Source organism: Condylura cristata, unplaced genomic scaffold, assembly GCF_000260355.1.
Source record: "Condylura cristata isolate star-nosed mole 26May11 unplaced genomic scaffold, ConCri1.0 scaffold00008, whole genome shotgun sequence".
In the NCBI taxonomy this organism is placed as follows: Eukaryota; Metazoa; Chordata; class Mammalia; order Eulipotyphla; family Talpidae; genus Condylura; species Condylura cristata.
Genome location: NW_004567109.1, coordinates 32,111,654 through 32,137,261, shown reverse-complemented (window position 1 = coordinate 32,137,261; position 25,608 = coordinate 32,111,654). Strand labels below are relative to the sequence as shown.

Below are 25,608 nucleotides of genomic sequence, written 5' to 3'. Positions count from 1 at the left end.
GGGCCAGTCTCAATTTTTATAAAAACGCCATTAAATATAAAGAGAACATAAAATGGACTGAGTCCATAACTGAAGAGTCCAGAATGTCAAATTCATAAAAACTTAACTTATACCTATATTGTGATTTTAGGGAGTATATGACCTTTGGAACCCAAATATTCAACATTATCTACTATTTTATTGCTCTGGTGGTGGGGAACTTTCAGAAAAAAGTGCTCAGTTTGCTGTATACTTTGATCTGTACAGAAAGTAAAAAGTAAGGTAACAAAACTAACATGAAGTCACAGTGATGGTCCCTCTGCCTGTCTTCTTCACAGCACTGAGTCTAGACCACACAGTGAACTGGGAAGTTTCTGTAAATTATTCCCAGTGCACATTTCCATGATTGTGTGCAGCATTCTTGAGTGTGGTGAAAGAGGCAAAGACTGTTGTTTGCTGAGTTCTTAGGTTGTTCTTACTGCTTCAGGGCACGGTGTCTGCTGCCCACTTCTAAAAGGATGCTGTGATTCACATTAGGGTGATAAGCCCTTGGCCCTGTTACTTTGTTACCTGGGCATCTTTGCTCCTAGGAGATTGCTCATTCTCTCCAGGTGAGCGCTCTCGAATGTCTTTGCATATAGCCAAAAGGATCTGGACTTTAGTAGATTCCCTGGTTCTTAATCCAGCTTCTTATTCATGAAGTGGAATAAATGGTCGTGATAATATAGATTTTACAGATCAGCTAGACATCTTCAGATTATGATGGAGGAGGTTTTGTTTAATATAGAAGAAAACACTGTAACCTCTGTTAATGTTGACTCTAAAAATGTCAGACCTCCAAGGGGTACCTTAATAGACACCCTCATCCTTGACCATCATGGCAACCCCATTAATTAGATAAGACCCTAACCACATCGATAATGGAAAGACTACTATAGAAAGGTTAAGTGTCTAAAGTCACCGTGCTAGAAAGTGACAAAGTTTGTATTTGAATCAAGGTGTCTCCATGTTGCTCTTAACTGTTGTTATTTTTTTTTTAAAGATTTATTTATTTATTTGTGCATATAGAACTGGGGTACAGGCCAGAGGCTCAGGGGCGGTGAGAGGCTTCACCAGAGACAGAGTGGGGAACAGAACAGGCAGATCGATGAAGTACACTGCTGAGGGGAGCAGCAGGTGGGTCAGGAGAGGTCTGCCACACCATGTGGTCACCTCCGGGGCAGGCGGGAATCGAACTCATGCAGAAGTGGGTTTAGATTCTCAATGCTGTGCTTTAACCCGCTGCACCACCAGGGAGGGCCCAAACTGTTGTTATTAAATGCTTCTTCTGTTCTGGGAGAAAACGCCAAGCAAGAAAACCCTACATGTTCAAGATAGGGGCAGGAGGCTTGGCTTCTCTGTAAATGAGTCTTTACTGGGCTGTCATTCTGATAGGTCTTAAACTGAATGTCCAGTATTTGTTACTCTTTATATTGTCTTAATAGTGTTGAAAAGAACAAGCAACAGCATCATCTGGAATTTGTACTGGAAGACTGATCTTTCTTTAGTTTGGGCCTTTGTTATACTATTTAGGGACCTTATTATTTCAAAGCAGTTATGCTATGCAAATAGTTAATGTTTTCCTAGTGTTCACTGAAGAGCTAAATGCAAAGGCTAAAATCGTAATTTGGATGTAATTTTTGGTGGCAATATAAATATAACTCTATTTGAAGTGGGTTGAATTAGAAAAACTCATGAATAAATGCCTTGACATAATCAGAATTATATAGCAAGGAATTGACCTACTTTGCAGGAAGACTCCCCCAGAGTTCCTTAGCTAAATAGTACATTAACCCAAAGGGGAAATCTTTGTGCTAATAGCACTTATCAGAAAAGATTGGAACCGGTAGTTGGTCAGGTAATCCAAAAAATTCATTTAAAATCTGGGCCTTCCTTTCAGTGTTATCTCAATTGAAAATATATCACACAGGCACGTCAACTTGTAGATCTGTGATTTCATGCAGGGCCTTCTCTTAGTGTACAGTTCTGCTAATTGGGATGCTGTGTATTATTTAGACATATCTCTAAGTTTCTGTTTTTTTTTTTTTAAGTGGCATGAAAAATTTTAAATATTTGCAAAGTAACTGATGTATAGACTCCTTCCAGGTCCCTGTGCCTTTTCAATATTTTTTTCTTGCAGTAGTTTTCAACGACTTACCCATTCTGATATTTCTAAACAGTGGTCTTCATTTTCATAGAAATGACAGCCCCTTTCTCTCTATAATCCTGCTTCATCTGTGTAATTAATATTGAATGATTGTATATAATTAATATTGAATCATTAATATCAAATGATCATACAAATACGATGCTCCTGGATGAGTTTAAGGACAGAGCAGTGGGGTTCTCAGCACGCGTCTCTGAACAGAATCAAGTGGCTTTCTGGCTTGAGTGTTCAGAATGATGCCCAGAATGGTGATCAGCGAGAAGGGTTGATCCAAAACATGGGTAGGCTTAGCAGATCTCTTCATTTACTTCCGCAGAATTGTTCTAAGGATTGGAGAGGATGGTAAGCAGATAAATAGCATAAAAAAAGTGACAGGTACACAGTAGGACCTCAGGAAATTATACCTTAGATGTTTCTTCTTTTCTCCCTTCACTTCAAGCACTACATTTTTATTGGATTGTATCATTGGCTTAAAGCTTTAGATTTTCTACTTAGATCGAGTCTGGTGGGGATAAAGGACAGGTTATACTTTCTCACTCCCTCTTCCATATTGCTCAGCACCAAGTAGGTCCTCTGAAAATGTATTTTACTTCAGGCAGTCAGACAAGGAGGAGTATAGGTCATAGGGGAGGCAGAAGACTCCTGACCAAGAGGCCTGTTTGGGGTTGACCTGCCCAGAGCAGATGTTAGGGGATGGTGTGTGGAAGATGAGGGGCAAGGGTGGAAACACCCATACAGGTGCTGAATCTAAATGGTCAGTACACAGTCCTGATGGGAACTGTGAGGGGGCCATTTTCCTCCAGCAGTCTCCTCCCACCCTGGAATCTCCCTTCATTTCTGGCCACCCAGCTGCCGGCCGAAATCAGTGGCTCAGACATCTATGCAGAGGCTTGGTGCCCGACAAGAGGATTTTTATAAGAGGAACCAAACATGATTCAGTCCTGGGAAGTTATCAAGGACAATGACTCTTCTCCTACTGAATTTTAATTCCAAATCTTATGAAAACACAAATCAGATTTAATTGGGGAGTTCTGTGAAACCCCAGACTTCTAGATCAAACCATCACTATCTCCCAGGCCCCTGAATGTGGACTAAGGTTATGGGCATTCTTCCTAGTGAGAAAGCACACTCTCCAATTGCTGGCAACTCCATTAATAAGAGTGAAATGTTCTTTAGCTGAACTTTTTCTAAACAGAAGAGTGTTTGGGCCCATGTCAAGGAACAAAAGAAAAGACATGAAATGGCCTTTATGAAATGTCGAGAGGAAAACAGTTTTTGTGTTAGCTGCTTTAATTTGAGGAGGCTTGAGCCATAGAGTATGTTTCTTGCCTGCCTCACTCTTTGGTGATTAGACTCTGGCTTTATCTCATGTTGTTGTTGGCTCTAAGAACCCCAGGCTTGGTACTCCCATTGTGTGGAGGATAAGAGGCCCTGTCACTGACTGCAGGCCTCTGGTCTCTGTACCTGTGACAGATGGTTTTGCTCTTTCTAATCCCTGTGATTCACTAGGAAGAACTGTTGATACTTACACCCGCCACTCTGGCAGCAGGGAGACCAGTGCCTGAGTATTTCCCTACAACCTGGACATCTTGGTTGGCACCAGCTAGTAGAAAGAGCATGGAATGGCTCATCAGACACAGCTTCACACACTAGCCCAGCCTTGTTCGCTGGGCAACTTGGCCTTCCTGAGCCTCCAAAGCCTCATCTGTAGAAAGGGAAGCACAGAAGCCAGTAACGTAAATGAGTTGAAGTTGATAATCAACTGTGTTATGAATTGAGTAATAGCTTCTCTTCCATTTACCCACCCCCAGCAATTATGTTGAACATAATTTATCCCCCAAATTATGTTCAGTGTAATTTTGACCACCCTCAAAAATATGAACATTGCTGATATCAGTAGGTAGGGTGTGTGGACTTTCATGCGATCTGACTTACAGCCTTTCGAGAAGGGAGCTGAGTGTGCAGGACAGACACTCGGCGCGGATGTCACGTGAAGATGGAGGCAGAGATTGCAGAGCTGTGCCTGTCAGCCAAAGACTGCCAAAGGCTGTCGGCAAGCCACCAGAAGCTATGGGAGAGCACCAGGCATTCCGCCGCCCCCCCCCACTCACAGCCGTTAGGGGGGCTCCTTCGTGCTGACATCTTCAATATGGACTTCTACAAAACAATAGATTTCTGTTGTTTATGCCACTCAATTGATTGGACTCTGCTACAGTAGCCTGGGAAGCCAGTACACATCTGCTCCTCTAGTTTAGTCCTTTGCCTTTCTTTCCCATTCTTGAGCCTCCTTGAACCTCCTCTCCTGTGGCCACCTGTAAATATATTCAGAAAAATGTAGGGGCCCTGTGGGGACGGATGCCCCCTGCACAGCACGTCCTGTTTCTGGTCTCGCAGAAAGCACACTGAAGACTTGTCTTCTCTTTCTATGATATGTAATGTCTATTTTTTAATCCTCCCGGTAATGCCTGTAGTAATCTCCTGCACACACATCTGCGGCAGAAGATTTGACAATAAGAAATGTCTCATGAGGCCAACCTGAAAAGGAACGGCAGATATAAACATGTTGCCATTCTTGTCATTTGGAAGCAACACTTTTTAAGGCATCTCAGAGAGCTCAGAGAGAAAAGCAGCGTTCTTTTCTTCTCAGCCTCCTGTCTCTCCTGTAGCAGAAAAAGATATTCACAGGTATGTGGAGACAGCAGGAGGGAGCAGGAAGTACAGCTTCCCTGAAAAACATCCTGAGTGATTTGCATTGTATTAAGTGAGCACCGACCAACTCACTTAGTCATTCATGTTAATTGAGCAATTTTAAAATTGGAAGTGTGGTTCCTTCTATGTGCCTGATCAAGACCTAGCTCTGGCTTCACTGGCATGTCCTTGAAACTGGCTGTGTCTCATATAGCTCTACTGTCCATTCCATCTTGGAAGAGCCTCTGCCTAGCTAGACAATAGCATAGGTATCACCTCATTCAGCACCTCCAAGGTAAAGAAATTCAGACTGTGGGAACTGACAGTGTGGCATCCAGCGACTGGAAAGATCTTTTTACAGCCTCAATACAAAACATTGCCTTTCTCCACTTGTCCACAGAGCCATGTTGAACCCTTTACCTTGATCTGAGAAGCCAGGAGCTCAGCTCCTTCAAGTGTTCAGACAGCTGTGTGGGAGCCAGGGCCCCGCAGAGTAAGCTGCCTGTTGGCTGCAAAAACTCCAGCAGAGAGAAGATTTTGAAAGATCAAAAGCTTCACACCTGTGGGTGATTTCCATGCAGAGACAGAGAACAGGAGTAGCCAAACCTCGACCTCTCCAAAATGCACATCTATACAAACCCTTGGAGGAATAGTGCGATCCCTTTTGTTTTCCTAGACAGAGCAGAAATACAAAGATGAGGTAGGTGTATGCAGGTTTGGAAGAGAACAGAGACGTAGGGGCCATAGCAGAGGGCAGTGGAGCTGTACGAGACGTGCATCCCTGTACCTGCCAAGTTAGGAGGTGGGGAATCGCCACAGTCCCTGCACCTGCCAGAACCACGCTTTCTTTATTTGTAAAACAGGTTAATAATAAGTACCTGACAGGTTGTTGCCAGGGTTTTGTGCAGTAGTGTGTGTCAATATGCTTTTCACTTGTGGTTACCTGTCAGCCTGTTTCCCCCATCTATCACCTCCCATCTATCATTTATTGAATGAGTACTGAGTGTCAAGCACTTTGCTAAGGATATTATATTCATTAATCACAAAGAAGGAGCCATATGTGGTTATGGTTAAAGATCACATGTTTGTGTCTGAATTCAGTCCCGCTGCTTTATAACCTTGGTCTAGTGCCTTCTTGTGGGTCTTGGTTTCCTCATCTGGAAAACAGGGAAGATTCCAGTACAGTAGCTGTGCCATAGGGTCTTTATGAGAAACAGATGTGATGTTTGCAAAATATTTGCACAGGCCTGGTATATATAAAAGCTCAATAAATGCAATATTAAGAAGTATGTGTTAAGAAGTGCCTTTCTTCGTAACTTGCTAAGTAGTGAATTTCTTTGTACCTGTTAAAGAAAACACATACCTGTAAGGTTGTCGAGTGACTCAATCTGTGACTAGATTTTAGTTATGTCAGGCAAGATGTGTTCAGCAAATTAGTTGATTTCTGTGATTCAATGGCTGTGTGTCTATTTCCTTTTATCTTTGTGCCTTAAACTTTTCAATATGAACTAAAGGGAAAGGAGCATTTGGTAATGTCTTGGAATGGAATTGATGGGTTGACGGCAAGAGATCAAGGTGAAAATTGCATTTTGAAAGGAATTAAACACATCACTTAAGAGAGAACTAGAACTCCCCCAAATTTGAACTGGAGGGCAAAAGATGGGAACAGGATGGTGACAGGTCCAGAGGAGACATGGCAGATGAAGAAAGAGAGGCCTTTGTACAGAGATAATGTATAGAGTGTGGACAACAGAGTGGATTCTTTGCCCTCAGTCTCATTGGCTTTCTTTGGCTGAAGCAAAGAGCATATATGTTGGGGAAAATCGGAGCAAGCAAGGGGAAATTAGTTTTCTTTGCACTTGTAAAGACTTTGGTCTTCAGGAGGGCAGGATTCACTTCTAGCTCCCCCTCCCCAGTGTTTAACAAGTAGGTGTAAGGTAAATATTAAATGAAATATTGAATAAATGGATGAGACATTTCTGTTTCATTTTGTTTGGTGAGAAGTGGAATCATTGAACACTTATGAATAGTGGAATGTCATACAACTGTACTTTCTGGAGAAAAATCTTGTAATTCTTTATCAAATGGACTGGGAGAGGCTTAGGGTAGGGGACAAGGAAGGAAGGAAGGAGTAAGGGAAGAAGGAGGGGAGAAGGGTGAGAATAAAGGAAGGAGAACAGAAGGGAGGAGAGAAGAGGAAGGATGGTGAGAAGAAAAGGAAGGGGACACGCAATCACATGAATAAGAAACAGCCTTCCTCTGGGACCTTCCACTTCTGGCAAGGTCTAAATTTCATCTCCTGACCAGCTCCAAAATGAGTAAAAAACTAGCACAGGCACCTGGCAGTAGGGGCAATAGTAAAACATAACTCCTGGGGAATAAAGAGTTACTGAAATGGGCGGTTGGAGAGGACTTTATGAGCTCAGGGCTACTGGGCGCTCCACCCCCAGGCTCATCGCCTGTACCATCCTTAAATCAAGGGCCTGATACGGATTGAACTGTCCCCAACACACATCAACCAAGGGAGCTGGTGCTCCCGGGAAGCAGGCACACCACACACACAGAGATCAGCAGACACAGGGAGAATGACTCCACCCCAGAGTGCTGGACCACGTGCAGCAAGGCAGGGGTATTTGAAATATGGTAACAGTTTTTAAAGGGGAGTTACAACAACCACGTGTCCCTGTGTCTTCAGAGATGGTTCTCTCTGCTTGACACGTATTGGCTTCTCACCCGTTCCACTGTCTCTCTAAGGTTCTGTCACACACCAGTTTTTAAGATTAGGAAACAGAGGCACAGAGACTTAAGCCACAGAGAGCAGCAGAGCTAGATTTCAATTCAGGAAGTCCTCATCCAGACTAAAACATACCTGGATACCGAAGTGATGAAAACCATCAGAGGTGATGTTAAGGTGAACATGTACAGAATAAATGGAGGCAGAGAAAGACCAACTTGAGAATTCCAACCATAGGCACCTGAAAAGGAAAACCAAGTGGCAACAAAAGGAGAAAGTATAGAGTTTAGAACCAAATATGTCCATTTTCCTCTAATGAAATTCCAAAAAGAAAGGAAAAAAATGATCATGGAAATAATTGTTCAAAACACAGATGAAAGATCTCATCGGGCAAGTACTCAGAAGAGTCAGGGAAGACAAAGCACACACTTTTGGTAGGGGGAAAAAAGAAAACCAGGTTGGAGTAGGGAGAGTTAGTACACAGTAAACAATGGTTTTGGCAAGGTGACATAACACAGCAGATTAAGTGTGGTAACAGTGAGGTCATTCTAGAAATATTATTTAAGATTCTTAAAATCTGTATGGAAAACATAGTAAGGAAAAGGAAAATGAGTTTCTGCCTTTGGTGAAAACTGTCATCGCATTCATGTATTTGTGAAATGTCACCTGCGTGGCACTTTCCCTTGTTCAGACACTGGAGACTCACAGGTGAGGATGACTCTCAGGTGTGATACTAGACCCGCAGGTGACTGCAAGCTTTCTGAGTGTGGTTGCTAATGCTTTCAACCACCTGTTAGATTATGGAGACCACACATTGACTTGGTGAGGCTTCACAGGGGAGGTGGATGTGAGCTGGCTTTTCAAAGGGAAGAGCCATTTTCAACAAAAGATAGAGGTCACGTGTTCTGTATATGTTCATTTTGGTCATTGCAAGAAATCCAGATGTCAGGATATAGAAGACAGGTGGAAATGTGAGTGTGGTGCTCCAGGGAGGTTTCAGAACTAAATGTGTTGACTAGAATGTCATCTCAGAGAAGATGAGACTGTGAAGTAGAAAAACAAAATGTGGGAGTGAGGGGAAATTTCCTTCTCCCTGTAGGTGGTTCTTGGGCTAATGAAAGCATCAAATTAATATCAGAGAGATTAACAGGAAAAAAGAACAAATTTAGTTATTTGTACATGGAGTATAAATGTGAATATAAATTCAAAGGCAAAATAAGGTTAAAGTGGGGATTTTCATCATTGAGTTATGAAATGGAGTAGGGGCCTAGGGCTTCAAAGAGAGAGGAGGGGCACTCCCATGGTGAAAGACCAGTCACCTTATCATTGCATTGGCCTTGCCATAGGATTGGTTTCTCCCATGGATGATTATTTCTGGAGATAACTCTAAGTCTGGGTAACAGACCAAATCTTCATTCTTCTAGGTAGTGAAGACAATGGTAAAGTTTCTCTGGAGCCTAGAAGAAACCCACTGACCTTGAAATAACCCACAGGCCAAAGTGATCTATCTTGGGAAAGCCTATCATTCAATGACCATGGACAGAATATTAGTGAACATGTCCGTGAAGGATCTGGAAAGAAAGGAAGCCTAAATCAGGAAAGACAAAGAAGCATGGTAGTCTGAAAGCATCTAAGGGGTTACCTTCTTTAGAAAAAGGGGTTGGTAAGCTTTCCAATGATATGGAGGAGACAAGGAGAGCAATCATGGGCCATAGTGGTGGGTAATTCCTCGATTACTTTACCTTCCTGAAAGTATATTCTGTCAACTGTCATCCACTCTCCACAGTGACTTTTTTTTCTGTCTGGCTCATTTTTAGTGATAATGGAGCCAGAACATTCAGTTATGTGGGCTGTCGAGGTTCGGGTTGCACCTGAAAATCATTCTCATTGATTTCTTTCCTAAAACAGGGTATAAGAGACTGGTATTTCAAGCCTCTGTTCCTCTTGCTTCACTAGACTTGTAAGACTTCTCCCTAATACAGCTCTGATAATGTTCTAATAATGTCCCTGAACAAAGACACTCCTTAAGCCCCACAGAGAAAGTCTGAGCTGGCATGGACAGCCCTTCAGAATCTGAGCTCAGTCTCCACTTGGTGAAGCACAGTGGCAAGTGCTTCACTTTTGGAATAAGCAGGCCTCTTTGATACCTGACTTCCTCCCACCCTTCCCCCTTTTCCTGGCTGTCTGACTTGGGCACCCAGTACTTTTCTCCAAATTTCTGCTTCTGTTTTGTACATGGGCATCATATGCAATGTGCCTGGTACCATTGCTGACTCATGAGGGTTGCCTGATACATAGAGCAGCTACTACTATGCAGAGTTAGATAAAATCTCACTTGCAAAAGTTTTCATGACCCATCTCTTACCTGTAACCCTGGCATATGATTTCCTACAGTTACCCCCACCCTGTATGTAAATTGTGCATAGCATTTGGGACCTGGCTTCAACCCTGCCATTCTCTCAACTCTTCCTCCTATGACCCTGGTTCAAAGGCCCCTGTTTCTCTCCTCCACACTCCTGTGAACTTCTCAGGATAATATATGGACTAATTATTCCTTGGCCAACCCGAGCCATGACTTCTGTTGTTTTAAATTTGTTTTTCTACCTTGATTTCCCTGTTTGGGTTCCCAGAGGTTTATATATCACTTCCCTGACTTGATCGTAAAAAGCTTGAGGGTAGAGAAAGGCCTTATAATTTATTGTAGCTATAGTTCATTGTTCTTTTTTCTTCTTTGTCTTTCAATTCTTGGAAGACATAGGCTAGGAGGGAAAATACATTGTGTAGCGTGAAAGAGGCCCCAGTTGGAGTCAGTGGGCAGCCAGTGACAGTTGTGTGACATGTAATAAGCTACAGTACCACTGCAGTGCTCCTTTTCTTGGCTGAAGACTGAAAAAGTCATAGCACCCCCCCTTATAGGGTCATTGAGTGTGTGAACATTGCACAACTGGTCCTCACGATGCTTACCTTTACCTCCCTACACCTTACTGAATAACTGTGATGTTTCCATTTTGTCAGAAACCCTTTCCAAGATTGGGTCTGGAACCATCCACCTCTTTGACCCTTCTGGAATGCCACCTCATCCATGTGCCAGCCTGTCCAGCCAGCAGAATGTGATTCTTTCCTGGACTTTGGTGGCAACTCTCCCTATTCTGCCCTTCCTGAGACTTTGTTTCTCTTACTGGACTGGGGACTTCTTAAAACAGGAAAGTGCCTCTTAGGCTTCTTCACTGGGAGACTACTTAGGTGAAGTAGAAAACACATGCAAATGTGGAAACTAGCGTGTTTGGGTAAATACTGCCTCACTGGCTCTGTGAACACTGAATAGGTTTCTGGGCCTCCAAAAAACTTGGTTCATCAGCTGTACAAAGTGAGGTAATCATACCACTTAGGACTGTTGGATAAGCTAAATGAAAAGCAACGGATGTGAAAATGTCCATCACTGTATCTGGAACAGAATAAGGGTTTAATAATTGATGGCCCCTACCCCCCGCCTGATGTCCAAACATAGAAGAGGCTTATAAAATGTTTACTGAACTAAAATGAAAGGCAGTTAATACTTATTTCTTTTTTAGTTGAACGTGTTTTAACCCACTATTAATAACTCCCTGTCAATTTACTATCGTGGTTTACAAAACTCTAAGGTCATGCTTTTGACCATGTTGAGCTCCTAGGATGCTTTCTCAAAATCAGCAAGATTGTGTAAATATCCTTTTATTAACTGCTTCTCTTATTGTCAGAAAAGATCCAAAAGAAGTTGTTTAGGAGATAATTGGCTCATATATATTAAATCCATTGAGTTAACTCTTCCAGGGAGATAAACTACAGAGTTGGGCACTTTGAGGTTTGAGAGCTTATTGCAAAGCAGGGAAAGCTTGTATAAACACAAATGCTTTCTCCTTTCATGGCTCTATTATCAGATGAAAAGCTAAGACGAGAAAATAGGGGCTAAATGGAGAGCCCCTGGGACAGGGGTCTGGGTGGCCCCTCCATTTCCCTTCCTTCCACGGCTGTCTCCCCGCTGCCCAACAGTGGGCAAGGGGCCAAGTTCACAGAAACATGTCATTAATGACCGATTTCTAGTTGCAAGTAACAGAAATCAACTTGTGTCAATTTAAATACAACAGAAAAACAAAATCATAATGACCAGAGGTGTATGACAGTTCCTAAGGAAGCACATGTATGAGCCAAACTACTGTAAAGATAGTCCAGGTCTTTGAAATCATCAAGGACCCCAGATAGTAATTTCTCTCTGCAGTCACTTGTTCTTTCAGAACACCTTTCCTCTATTGTCTTTTTATAAATTTGACTTTCTCTTACTCAGACCAATAGCGGGAAGAGATGGCCACCTAGAATTCTATAATCTAGTTAAGATTCTAGCTGTCAGGAAAGATCGACTCTTGTCTCCACTTGTAGCCCCCATTCCCAAAGATGGGACTCTAATCAGCAGAGCTTGGACCAGGTGGTACCATGTCGTTCAATCATGAGGGGCCAGAGGGCAGGGTCACATGGTATTAGTACGGCACTGTGATGGTAATGTGTATGGGAGAGGGCGGTCAGCAGGCAGGGTTCAATCATTGAGATCTGGACAGATGCCTCACAAGGTGTCTACTCTTGATGAATGAGACAGGTTCCAGCTCCCACAGGGTCATTAGGAAAGAACAAAATAAATGCAATGCTTTTATATGATGATGAGATATTGATGCTAAGAATAAAACCATGGATTTCACCATTGACATAGTTCGATCTGAACTTAGATGCTGAATTTAAACTGGAGGGAAAGGAATTCACATTTATGGAGCACTTAGGCATCCATTGGACCCCTTTCCACATCTTTATCTCATTCACAGACTCCAAGGTAGGTTTTATCTAGTCCATATGGTAAATAAAGAATTTCTAGTGACTTTCTGAGGGCTGGAACCTTCTGTCATTCATGCCTGTCTGCTCCTGAATCCCACACTCTTCACATAGTCAGATTGGAAAAGCATTGTGTGGAACATGAAGCCACCAGTTTCTAGTGGTCTTGTCTTCATCACCAGTTGGGCCTCCATATCAGGGGCTGATTCTGTGTTCCATGTGGGTCACTGAGCCCAGTCTCTGGGTTGGGCTCACTTGAGCCCTCTTCCTGTCTCTTTCATAGACAACTGATAAATAAGCTTTCTCTGCTATTCCTTCAAAATGGATCTCAGTTCAACCCACTATATTTATCCAATGCCATCGTCCTCATGTCATGATTCACTTGGATTACTACAGTAGCTCCTGCTTCAAGTTTTTTCCCTTTTGCTACAGGAAGACATCTTTACAAAGCCCACATCCTGCACCTGGTCAAGCCCTCTCCTTCCCAGGACTTTCCATTGCCTTAGGACCAAATCCAAACTCCTTACTTTCCCTTCTAAAGCAGCACATAGGGTCCTCCCTTGTGGCCCAGTGGGTTAAAGCACAGCACGAGTTCAGTCCCTGGCCAGGGAGCTGACCCACATGACACAGCAGACCTCTCCTGTCTTCCCCACTGCTCCCCTCAGCAGTGTATTTCAGTCAACCCACCTGTTATGCTCCCCATCTGTCTCTGGTGAATCCTCTCACCCTGCATCTCTGGCCTGTACCCCAGTTCTTGTATGCAAAAATAAGTAACTCTTTAAAAAAAAAATCAAGCAGCATAGAAAAGAGCCTGCCTTGCTCTGACCCCACTTCCCTGCCCTCCCCCTTGGTTTCTCTGTTCTGATAACACCAGCTTTGTTCTGTTTTGTAAACAGGCCAGATGCAATCTCTCCTGCCATGACTGCCCTTTCCTTGTTCACGTCTCCTTCCAAATGTCACTTCTACAGAAATGTCTTTATGAACTAGTCTGTGTAAATTAATTCTTCCCTACCCTGTCCCAGTCACTCTTCATTTCATCAAACTGTTTTATTGTCTTCATAACACTACTATCTGGAATGATCGTGTTCATCATTATTTACTGGTTTATTGTCTCCCCTCACTTTTGGATCAGGACAGTATCCACAGTGGGCACCCAGTACTTGTTTGTGGCAGCATGAACGTGAGACTGGTGTGTTGAAAATCCAGATGTCAGGGCTGGGTCTGTGCCCTTGCATTCATTACTAGCAATGTCGGGGGGCACTTAGTCACTGTCTCTTCCAACACATTCCACTTAAACCCTTGATCACTGAGATTTATCTCTGAGTTTAATCAAATGTAATTTATATTGCAGCCTCCTCAGTAAATAATTGATTTGCCCTCTCTGTTGTCTTCATCACAAATACTTCTTTGTACTCTAAAGAAATAATTTAATCAGTCGATAATATACACAGCCCTCTTGTTTAGAAGGCAGATGGAAGATAAAGCATGAATCTTGCTCACACCAGAGTATACAAGGACCAAAAGTATCTCCCTCTAAAAATGCTCTGCAAGCAAGTTGCCATCAGAGATACCCAGTCCAATTCTCTTGGTTTTGGTTTCGCTTTTTATTCTTTCCCTGATGGAGATGACCCTGTGAACGTCATCACTGCTGGAAGAGAAAGTTCTTGGCCAGTTGCAAGCTGCATGTGAAAATAGAAACCCCTGTTCATTGTTGTTTAATTAACCTTTGGTCTTGTCCAGAGGCTCACTTCGGATGCTGTGTTCACATACATTGGGTAGGGACGCATACTTGGGGTTCAGTTACTCTGTTCTCCACTGTGTGAACTTCCTGCTTGGGAAGGTCAGTTCCTCTATCCTGGCTCTCCTTGGCTACCTGTCCCTGAATATCATGTTCAGTGCTTACAGGAATCTTTTTGCAATACAAATTACACTAACATTCTTCCTTCACCCACCTGTGTTCCCCAAAGAAAGACACCGGGGAAGTAAATTTTGCATTTGTTTTCACACATTTATCTATTTTGAACCCACATTTTCCTGGAGCAGAAGGGGAGAAGGTAGTAATGAAACTTCAACTGCGCTAAGTGTAAAAAGACTCCATGTAGGTGTTCTCACAGGGAAAATATATCATCCTCCTTTCTATAGGATATATTCTCAATATGGCATTCTTTGTACTGTTTTAATTGGAAACATCTTGACCACCCAGTGATAGGGTGCTGGTTAGATAAATTATGATACAGCGATAGGATGGTATATTATGTAGCCATAAAGTATTATGTGACCAAAAATATTGATGTGGATGAAAATATATAATAACACTGCCAAAAGAAAGAAGCAAGCTACAGATTTAGTGTGGAAAAAAAATGTTTAGCGTGTGTGTACATGTGCACATTTGTGTGTGTGTACACTTACGAAGAATTTGGGCTGAGCATCCACTCAAGTGCAGTGCAGTGGGTGTCTGTGCAAGCATTCAGGGTGACTTGTCCCATTTTTTCTCTTACAGTTCCCAAAATTTAAGGTATGAGCATATTTGACTTTGTGACTAGAAAGGGGGAAAAAAGCAGTTGCTCGAGGAATGGAAATAGAAAAGACTTTACATGCCTGTGATTTTTCATTTGAAAACAAGATTATTTTCACTTGTCATCAGCTGCCAGAGGTCCGTCACAGCCTGGTATCTACTATCAGATGCATTTGCCAAAAAGAGACACGTTGTGAACTTTATGAGAACAAACCCCATTGGAACTCCCAGGTCTGGGGGTAGTGAGGATGGCCTTTAGTAGAGGGATCACCTCCTAGCTCCTCCAGCATCAGCAGCTCACTCGTTCAGCCAGCATTCAACAGCTTTGCCAGGGGCCTTTGAGTTGCATTTGGCGAGAGGGTGTTAGATATAGATTTGCCTTCTTGATGAGGCTTAGCCTCATGGAATGTCAGTATCATTTGACATTATTTCAGCTGTCAGAGGCACTGAGTCCTCCTCCCATCACTCAGATTATTGCAGGCACTTGCTCTCTGGCCTCTCCAAGAGACCCTTGTCTGTAGAACACTCTCCCTGATATGCTTCTTTACTGTCAAAATCTGCTCAACTGATTGTGTTCTGCTTCACTAGAGTGCTCAGAAAACCATTGGCAAAGGCAAAGATTGGTGTAGAAAGCTTACTGGGGACTACCCTGAGAATCTCCACCAGGAAGGCTTGCTGATGGCAGGACTGAGCAGAGCAGGGAGTTGAAACGGGCTACTGAGACTTCAGAAGCCTCAGCTGATCCTGCGATGCTATTGGGAGAATGGAAAGTTGCCCTGTAAGTTGTCTCAATTGAGGTCTGAGACCAAGTTCTTTAACCCTGGCACAGTACAATCAACCAGTTACTGCTTGAATGTGAGCTGCCAGGAGAAAGGGAATGTGAGAGGAAGGGAACATGGCCTCCAGGAGGTCAGTGTGTTTGGAGCAGGGCAGCTCCCTCAACTGCAACTCCAGCAGCCTGCCTGGCCACCATGTCACCTGCACTATGTGGGGTACAGGGACTCTCCAGACCCAAAACTGGCCCTGGGAAATATACTACATGGAGACTGCCACTTGAGGATGTGAAGAATATTGTCAACATCAGATACCAGCCAGGAGCTGCACTGCTATTTTGGGTGCATCACACTTATGATTACAAGCCATTCATAGTGTATTTCTGCAAGATGAGATTTAATGCCCTTGTTTGCAGGGAAGTGAAGTGACGTGCTCTAGGCAAAGAGGCCCCGGAGTGGCATCAGCAGCCAAATTCTCAGGTCTCTCCTAGACTCTGTTCTTTCCCATTCATTAACCTGCCCCTTCCCACCTTTGCATGTGACCCACCTTTTCCTGTGGTATTTTATACGTATCATTCTGCCTCACCTGCCTCCATGGAGCAGGCCAGCCACACAGGACCCTTTCAGGGGCAAATGCAGAAACTAAAATAAATGGAATGCCCCTGGATTCAGCCCTCCCCTTCCTGCTGCCTCTGTAGTCCTGTTTCTTACCTAAACTCAAGCCTCAAGTTCTCTTCTTTAAAACTTCTTTTGATTCACTCCATCGAATTTGCCTCTGCCTGTTGCTAGCTGTCCTCGTAGTGCCTTCACTTTCTCATCTTTCAGAAGGGACTGATAATGCACATCAGGCGAGGCTATGGAAAGGGAGCAAAAATCTGGATGATATCTAATATTTATAATAGATTCTGAAGTTAAGAAAGACCTTTTCTGGGAAACCCAAGGGGATTGCCACTGAGATGGAAAAATGCACAAAAATATGTAAAAATAAACTATGATACAATTAAAAAAAAAAAGTAAAGACTTTTTCTAAAATAAAGATAGAAATGGAAGTTATGTTCCTGGCAGATCACTGTCAAGGAAATGAAGAAAGGACCTGCTGTTGGAGTGTGAGAATGGGTGGCTAATGCGGGGTCAGCAGAGCACCTGGCCTGAGGAATCAGTTGCCCCTCATGTAACTCGGCCTGTGTACCATTAGCTACGCTTTGGTGCTGCAGCTTCCGGCATCCTCTGAGCGGAAGCCATGGCCTCTCAGGGCTTGTCTGTACCCAGGAAGGCGCGAGTGGACCCCAGAGCCATCTGTGCAGAGCTCTCTTCAGAAGCGCCAGTGCTGAATGCTTTGTTAAGAAAATGGGTGCATGAATCATAGGTTGAATATTATGTTAGTGCTTTAATTAGTTTACCTTTTAGCAATAATGACAGCAACCGTGTTCATAAAAACACATTTTAACAGCCTCCTAAGTGCGCTGTTCCCTTATTCTTCTCACTACCCAGCTAGTTAATTACACGAAATCAGCATTCTCTCCCACACAGCTAGCATACATAATGATTTGTCCATTGCAAGTCAACACCTGGATAATTGCAAGATAGGATTCTAAGTAAAGTAGGTGTTCTACGCTGCTGGGCCCTGAAACCCCCCCTACAATCTGTTCTTAAATTGGATAGTCTAGCAGACAATAGGGCTACAACAGAATGATGTTGGACAGACTAGCGGAGGAGGAAAAACCTTACTTTGAAATGTTCTTATCATCAAGATGGATGGCCTGGTGATTCAGATAGATGTGCCGAAGGAGGGAAGATGTCTCACTTTGGGTGAGACTGTTAATAATTCATAAGGTGATCTCCCGATTGCCTTCAGGAAGGAACATCCTGTTCCTAATTGCACCCTTATTCCCAGACAACCCAAATAATTCCCAAACAGCTGGGACCATTGCTTCTAATGCAGTACAACTCCGCTGTGGTTAGCTTTGCCTCTGGTGCTTAATGTGAAATACATTATGGGGTGCGGTGGGGAGGGTGATAAACGTGAATGCATCCCAAGTGCCAGGAAGGGTGGTAAGAGGGATAACTATGTGTGCTATATCACCCTTTCACAAATAACTGCAGTGTGTGACAGAGTGTCTGGTGCTCAGGAAAGTTAAATACTTCCCCAGTGTCACACAAGCAGGAGGCAGTGGAGGGTGATAGAAACAAAATGTCATTTGGACTCCAAAGTGTTAGGCTGCAGCCTGCACCCACCACTGTATGTGGCTTTGTACCAGTGACCTCGCCCCCCAGGCCATGGTTTCCTGCTGCTCCACATAGGAGGGGTCTGCCTCCCACACTGTTAAAAGTTTCAGTAAGGTCATTTTTGTAACTGAGACAGGTATGCTCAGGTTCAGATGTCATCTAGATTTTTGCCCCCTGTCCTTTTTCTAGTCCTTCTGTTCCAGACTGAATAATTGTGCTCACCCCACCCCACCTGAAAAAAAAAAAAATCATATAGGGAAGCCTTAATCCCCAAAGTGACTATGTTTGGCATTAGGGTTTTGCGAAGATAATTAGATGTGACCATGAGGGTACAGCCACCATGTTGGAATTAGTGTTTCTTAAAGAAGAGAAACCAGGGTGCTCACTCTGCCCTTCTATAGGAATGGCACTGTGAAAGGGAGCCATCTGCAGGCCAGCAAGAGGGTCCTTACCCAGAACTCAACTCATTGGCACCTTGATAGTGGACTTCTCGGTCTCTAATATTTTCCATTTCAGCTACTCAGTCTATGGTATTTTGTTACAGACTCCCCCTTAGATGTTTGAGTGTCTAAAATATAGAAATGAATGCTCGGCTTGATATAAGAAATATGTTGAAGTTGACCTCCACTAGACAGGGAAATACTGTGACTGTCAGATTTGAAAGGAATTCACAGCCAGACTGACCACATTCAGAATAAAAGTGCTTGTCTTGGCTTCAGTGTGGGTTTCTGTGGCCATGCTCACTATAATCTGTGATGAGTCGGGGAGACAAAGAGAGAACAGTCTTGGGTGTGAAAGATCTTTTATTTGGCCATTAGCAGTCTTTAGCGAGCAGCCTGCAGTGGGAGGCTATTCATGCCGTCCATGGATTCTGCAGACTCTGTGTCATAAAAGTTGCTAATTGTTCACTTCCTTCGGATCCTGATGCCTGACAAAGGTGCTGGTTTTTGTTGATGTTCCCACAAGGTGACTCGCCTTTGGCAGTCCCTTTCGTGCACAGCGCATCGGTGCTGTTCCTGACAGCATCCTTGAGACCTGTTCAAAATGGGAAATTTACTCCATCCCCAGGGGACTGACTTGATTTAAATTCAGAGGAGAGTCACTTCCCAGGTTATAAGGTGAGCAGGTTATGATGAGGTTGAAAAACACCCTTCCCTAATGGCATAGAGCAAAGGCAATATTAAAATAACTGGTGTGACATTTACTTTGTTCCATTAGGAACTTGATTCTGCAAAGCCTAAGTGAATGCACTCCTGGAATGGATTTGGTGTGCAATGGAAGGAGGTTTTGGTGACCCTTTATGCTTCCCCCAGAGAGATCCTGCCTCCTGGAGTTCATTAGCCTCTTTTGAATAAATATATAATTTCATTCATTTATTCAGTTATTCAGCAGAGCTTGGTAGGTTGGGTCCACTCTCTGCCAGGAACCATGCTGGGTTCAGAGAACACAGATGAGTCAGTAACACTCCCTACCCTTGTGGAGTTCAAGTGTGGAGAAGGAGCTGAATTTGAAGACAAAGTGAATGAAGTGGCATGAATGCTTGAGACAGATGAAAATATACCTATATGTTAGGAAAATACTAGATTCTGGGGTGACCTTGGTCAACACATCCATCGCAGTCCTTGTCTACAGCTTACAGGCTAATGAGAAAGCTAGATAGTAAACAGCATATTACAAACTATACCAATTCATTGCAAAAATAGAGGGAATATCAGGAGACTAATAGGACTAACTCAGTTGGGATCGACCAGGTAAGTTTCTGACATCAGAAGAGCTCCAGCATATGGTGCTGTGTTGACCCCTGCCTGCTTCCAGCAGGGGTGAAGAGATGGAGACAAGAATGAAGACTCCTGCTAGGCCCAAAGGTTAGCAGGTGCCAAAAGATACCGCAGCAGCAGTTACACATAGCTCGGTGAAGGATTTGGACAAAGGCCAAACTGTAAGGGGAGAATGGTCCGAAATGAGGTTGACCAGTTACATAGACACCACATTTCAGGGTCCTTGTTAGGATGTGTTACGGAGGCTAATTTTAGTTGGTAAAGAGGTAGGGAGAGTAATAGCAGGGTGACCTCTTCCAAAAAATAAAAAATAAAAAAACCCTTACAACTAAAGGCATATTTGACCTGAGGTTAGACTTGAGATATTTGTCAAGTAGCCAGATAGAGGAAGAGGAAGTAACAAGAGCAAAGGATATGGAGAAATCTGGCCCCGAGCTGGAGGTGTTGGGCCGAGTGGACAGAGAAGAGGAGGGTGCCACCGTGGCAGGTGGGAGGGAGCCATGGCATTTTCAGTGGGGCCGTGCAGTGATGAAGTGGCACTTGGCGCCTGGCACTGATGAGGACAAATCTCTTCTGAGGCAGCTTGGGGCCAGGACTAGGGGATGACTGGAGACACACCTCCTTTGCCTCCTGGTGCCTCCACCTACTCTGAGTGAGGAATGTGCTCCCCACTGGGCATGAAAGACAGCAGCTCCATGGTGAAATTCAAAGAGGACCATCCTGAGCCAGATGTCTTAATGTGACTGCAGGTTTTTCCATGACAGCCTGAGCCTTTTTCTGGTTGTTCCTTCTCAATCAGGTCTGCAGGCAAGGGTGTTGAGGTGCAAGCATCCCTGGGGGAGTGCCAGATAATCTGAGGACAGGGACAGATCATCACAAGGCTAGTGATGTTTGGTTCTAAATCTAAATGTTTAAAGGCAAAATGAGCTTGAGTAATTCTATATATAGTACATATACAGTATTTAGTACATATGTATAGTTACACAGAAATTCCTCTATATTTAGCTATATAAGCGAATGGTTTATTGATCCAGATAGATCATTAAATAAAAACAAGTGCAGTATATGCAGGAACTGAGATGAGAAATGGTATACCTAAATCAAGACAATTGGAAATTTTTACTCATTCAACCAAAATTTTAAAAATCTGTTAAAATTAAAAATTAATAAAAACCTTGATTTAAAAAACACACAAATGCCCAGAGAGCCTGGTTTTGTGAATAGGAGCAGACCTGGGTTTGAATTCTGGTTCTGGCACTTACCTGGCACTCTCAACTTAGGCCACATGGCCTCTCTAAACTTCTATGTGGACATAGCTCACAGAAGATTACCAGAACAATAAACCAAGGTCTGCCAACTGTACCATACATTTCTGGTTCATGGTTAGGCTCTAAATATCCATTTGAAGTGTCATCATAGCTGGTGAGCTCTCAGAGATGCTTTGGGGCCCACCGTCTCTCTATGAAATACTCATCATATGGGAGGCTTAGTGCACAAGGGGATAAGTGACTTACCTCTGATCCAAACACAAAGGTGTCCTCGTACCCCACACCTGAATCCAGGCCTCCTTACTTCCAGATCAGCTACTGATTTTCTTGTACAGGACTAGAGGCCTACCACTACTAAGGTTGGGGTGAAGGTCTCCACTAGAAGGCATGGGGGAAGGAGGTGGTGGCCTTCCACAGTACTGATCAAAAGAGAAAACCCAGTGGCTCTGTCCTTTTTAAAGTCTCACTAAAGTGGCTGCTCAGCTTGACCCCCTTGCTCAGGACTTTGTGGCTGAGCAGCATGTAACTCTTCTTCTCACTGGCCTCCTGGAGCCCAGAGTTGCAGAGCTCAGTTCCCCCTTCCCATTCCAGCTGTCACGTACTTTATGAATGAACTAAAACATTGAGTTGTATACATTTAAATGGTGTATTGAATGATACAGGAATTATATCTCAATAAAGTCATCATTCAGGCTCTGTTGTAGACTGTGTAGACTTTGGGTGTTGGAGTCACCTTCTATGAAAAGGGACTCATGGAGGAACCTAACTCATGAACTGGATAAGGGTTAAAGGAGAGACTGCATGTAAAACTCTTGGCACAGTGACTGGTATTATAAAAGTTCATTGATAGTAATAACGTTGATGATTTTCCTTAACCACATGGCCTTTCTCTGACCCATTCTGCCGCATTGAATCAGCAGTGCTTTTGGCAAAATAGGCTGAGGATTCATGACAATGTAGCATGCATGAAGACTGACCTTTGCCCTAACACCTTCAAATTGTATGTGCCCTGATGAAACAGCCTTATGGCTCTGATAACTTATTATTTATTTCTTAACTAATACAACTGAGACCTTGCTCAAGATGTGCTCATGAAAAATTACCCTTTTAATAGTGGTACATTTAATGAGAAATTCTACTATCTATTGCATAAGTGCCCTTCATACAAATTAGCTTGGCCCTGGGTCCTAGTCTAAATTGGGCTCCCTACTTTCCTCTAAATGGCCTAATATTTTATTAATCTCCGCCCTTGTTCACCTGATCTGGCTTTGCCTCCTCTTTTGACACTCCCCCTCAACGGATCTTGTGCCCTGACCGATATTTCTTTATGCTGTCTTTGTATCGGTCTCACCGACATTTTCCCAACATGATATGGATGCTGGAAGCTGTTTGATTTTCGAGTTGTCTGTCCAGTGGTGCTTTACTGCTACCAATCTTTTGAGTAGCTATAAATTTGCACCAGGGGGGTTTGGTACAAAGTAAAGATGAGGTTTTCTAGGGACATTGGATAGAAGAGAAGCAGTTAATCATAGCAGTTAAGAGAACAAATTTGAAAAACACAACATAAGCAAACCACAAGCCTGGGCATTAGAATCCGACAGGTGTGGGCTCAGGTCCCAGTCAGGAAGTTCAGATAAGTTGTTTGTCCTCCCAAACCTTCAGTTTGGATCCTGTTCTATAAAAGCTGAAAAAGAGTAGCTACCTCTAGGATTATTTATGAGGCTAAATGAGGTGGTGCATATAATTTGCTTTGTAGATGATATGAGAAGTGTTTCTTGGTATTATCATTGTAATTAAAACTTGGAAGAAGTTTCAAATAGCAAAAGGGATGATATCATTCACTGAAATGACAACATTATAGAAGAGCCAGAAATGGGCTATAACCTTCCTAAGAGGCAGGCCAAGTTGGCCACCCCATGCAGGGTTACAGTATTGCAGGGAGTGTGACTTCTAGGACTAACGCCTGTTGCTGACCTGTAATAGACCTCAGCATCAAGTGTGTCATGGCCAGTTTTGTTGTTTTGTTTTAGTTTTGGTCTTTGAATCCTGAGATTGAACCTTTATCTTGACGACCAGTTTTGACTCAGCATCCATTGTTTTATTTGTTTTATGGGATATTACTCATAGCCTTGACTTGTCACTGAGAGTGCAGTGGGAGTTGGAGAATAACAGGCCTGGATCTGTCTCTAAAGACATTTCTCCCAGCATTGTATCTTCTACGTGCAGCTGTTACTGGTCTGTTAGTAATGGTAACAGCTACCATTTGTAGAAAGCCTACTGTGTGAATACATATTTCCCTCACACTGCTCACATGAATTACTATTTATAGTAACTCTGTAGGGCACACATTTTGTCTACTTTCAGTAGATCAGGAAACTGAATCTCAGCGGAGCAAAGTTAGATAACAAGTGAGGGACCCATGATTACGATGAGGATGCCTCACACTAAAGTGTGTCCGCTTAGTATACTATATATTTTTATCTTAAAATAAAAAAAAAAAAAAACTAAAAAAAAACTTGAGCTTTCAGGACACAGACTTTGTCTCATTCATCTCTTGCCAGTGAGTAATAGCATTTGGCACAAAGGAGATGCTTGGAGGAATAAAGTGAATGAAACACAAGTCATGTTTTGTCAATAGGCAAGCATAAACAATGGTTAACGCTGGCTGGTATTTTTTTTTCCAATTTTAAGTATGTCCTTAAGTAATCCTCTTGCCACATTGTTGAGAGGCCTTAGTTTTTATGTCACATAGATAGAACAAAGTGGACTAAATTATCTCCAGGGCCCTCAACCATATGTTTCTAATGGATGAGGGAAGGCGTGATGGATGGAGGATCAGAAGTTGGAGTTAATAATGTTCCAGGACATGGGTATCAGGAGACCAGTGCATTCAGGGTTTATAAGAACACATGGGCATTTCACCAACCTGGCTCATGAGGTAAAAATTTGATGATGTTAGAAACTTGAATTCCTATGTATCTCCCCCCACCCCCGCCCATCCCCGATTATATGAACTGACAAATGACTTCAATTCTATGACCTTCATCTTTATCATCTAGAAAATATAGTCGGTCAAGTTGTAAAGAGTGAAGATAAAGTAAACATCTGGCAAGAAATATGCACTCAGTTCATAATAATTTTATGTCCTTACTTTATGTGGCTTTTTTGAACTTCTGGTTGATGTATTTTATCTCATACAGTATTAATAATTATTGAAAAAGTCTGTTGTATACATTTGAGTTAGCAGTAGAGATATTGCAAAATCATTTTTTGATAATTGTCGCAGGGTCATTACTTGATACAAAGCAATTTCTCTGGAGTCTCACTATAAAACAGCTCATGGAATTGAGCTTAAAGGAGGGTTTTGGACCCTGGCCAACGTTCTGTTAAATGCTGAAAATGCCAGAGAGGCTCAGTGCTAATACTACTCTAACAAGAATACCAGACAGGAGCTCTTAGTGAGTGATTATCTTTTGTTGAACACCTAGTATGTATAAAACACCACTGAATTAGGTGGCTTTACAACATGTTGTCTGATTTGTTTATCTTAATGCTCCATTGGGATCAGTTCTTTTTAACTTTATTTTTTCTGTCTAAGAAAATAGAGGCTCAAAGAGAAGAAATTTATCTTGACATTAAAAAGGCTAGAATCAGAATTTGCTTCCAGAAAATTGCTATTCTTTCATTCTTCGTACTTGGTTTGTTAATCTAATTTTGTTAGAATGCTGGTGAAACTAGAGAACAAACTTCAGAGCTGTACCTATTCCAATGAAATTCTGGATTTTCTGAATCCTGCTTTTCTCTGATTTTAGGTCAGGATCGCAGTGAAGCCACTTTGATAAAGAGGTTTAAAGGTGAAGGGGTCCGGTACAAGGCCAAACTGATCGGGATTGATGAGGTTTCCGCAGCCCGGGGAGACAAGTTATGTCAAGATTCCATGATGAAACTCAAGGTACTATGCAAACATTTCCGTTTAGATAAGATAGGCTAATGTGAGTGAGAAAAATAAATTACTATGATCATTATGATGCAAAACTGTTATTCATTTATTGGTGAATTACTTGGTTCACTGATGAATAGAATATCTGTATTTATTCATTGGGAAGAGAGTTTGATCATCAGCGAATACGTATTGAACACATATTTTGTGAGGGTATTTTTTTAGGTCCACTCTTATCCTTTATGAATATGATATAATAATCAATTTTATCTTCAATGTGCAATGCTTGCAAAAACAAAGTACAAAAATATCAACTTGTGTAAAATCACTCAGATATGAATTTTTACCACTTTGTATTTTTTATAAATTTTTTGTATCTTTCCATTTTATATTACATTACTCTTTAAAATAAAAGCTGATTTTACTCATTCTTGTCTTCCAAAGACTTAATGATACAAGGAACATATATTTTAAAGTAACAGCTAACTAAATATTGTTATTTGACATTTCTGGTTTTAGGTGTTTTAAATAAATCCCTTCATTGAGATACCTAAGAAAGAAATTAGGAAAATCTTGGCCCTCCCTGGTGGCACAGCGGGTTAAAGCACTGCACTGAGAAGCTAAAGCCACTTCTGCATGAGTTCAAT

At 42.5% G+C, this 25,608-nt stretch overlaps 1 protein-coding gene across 2 annotated transcripts in view; it reads left to right on the top strand.

Moving 5' to 3' along the window:
* The window catches only part of DAB1 (Dab, reelin signal transducer, homolog 1 (Drosophila)), a 353,365-nt gene that overhangs the window by 206,523 nt on the left and 121,234 nt on the right, over nucleotides 1–25,608 (top strand). For both annotated transcript variants that reach the window (XM_012722799.1, XM_004679047.2), the window contains exon 3: nucleotides 24,834–24,973. In XM_012722799.1, the coding sequence (XP_012578253.1) occupies nucleotides 24,834–24,973 (140 nt within the window). The remainder of the gene's footprint in view (nucleotides 1–24,833; nucleotides 24,974–25,608) is intronic.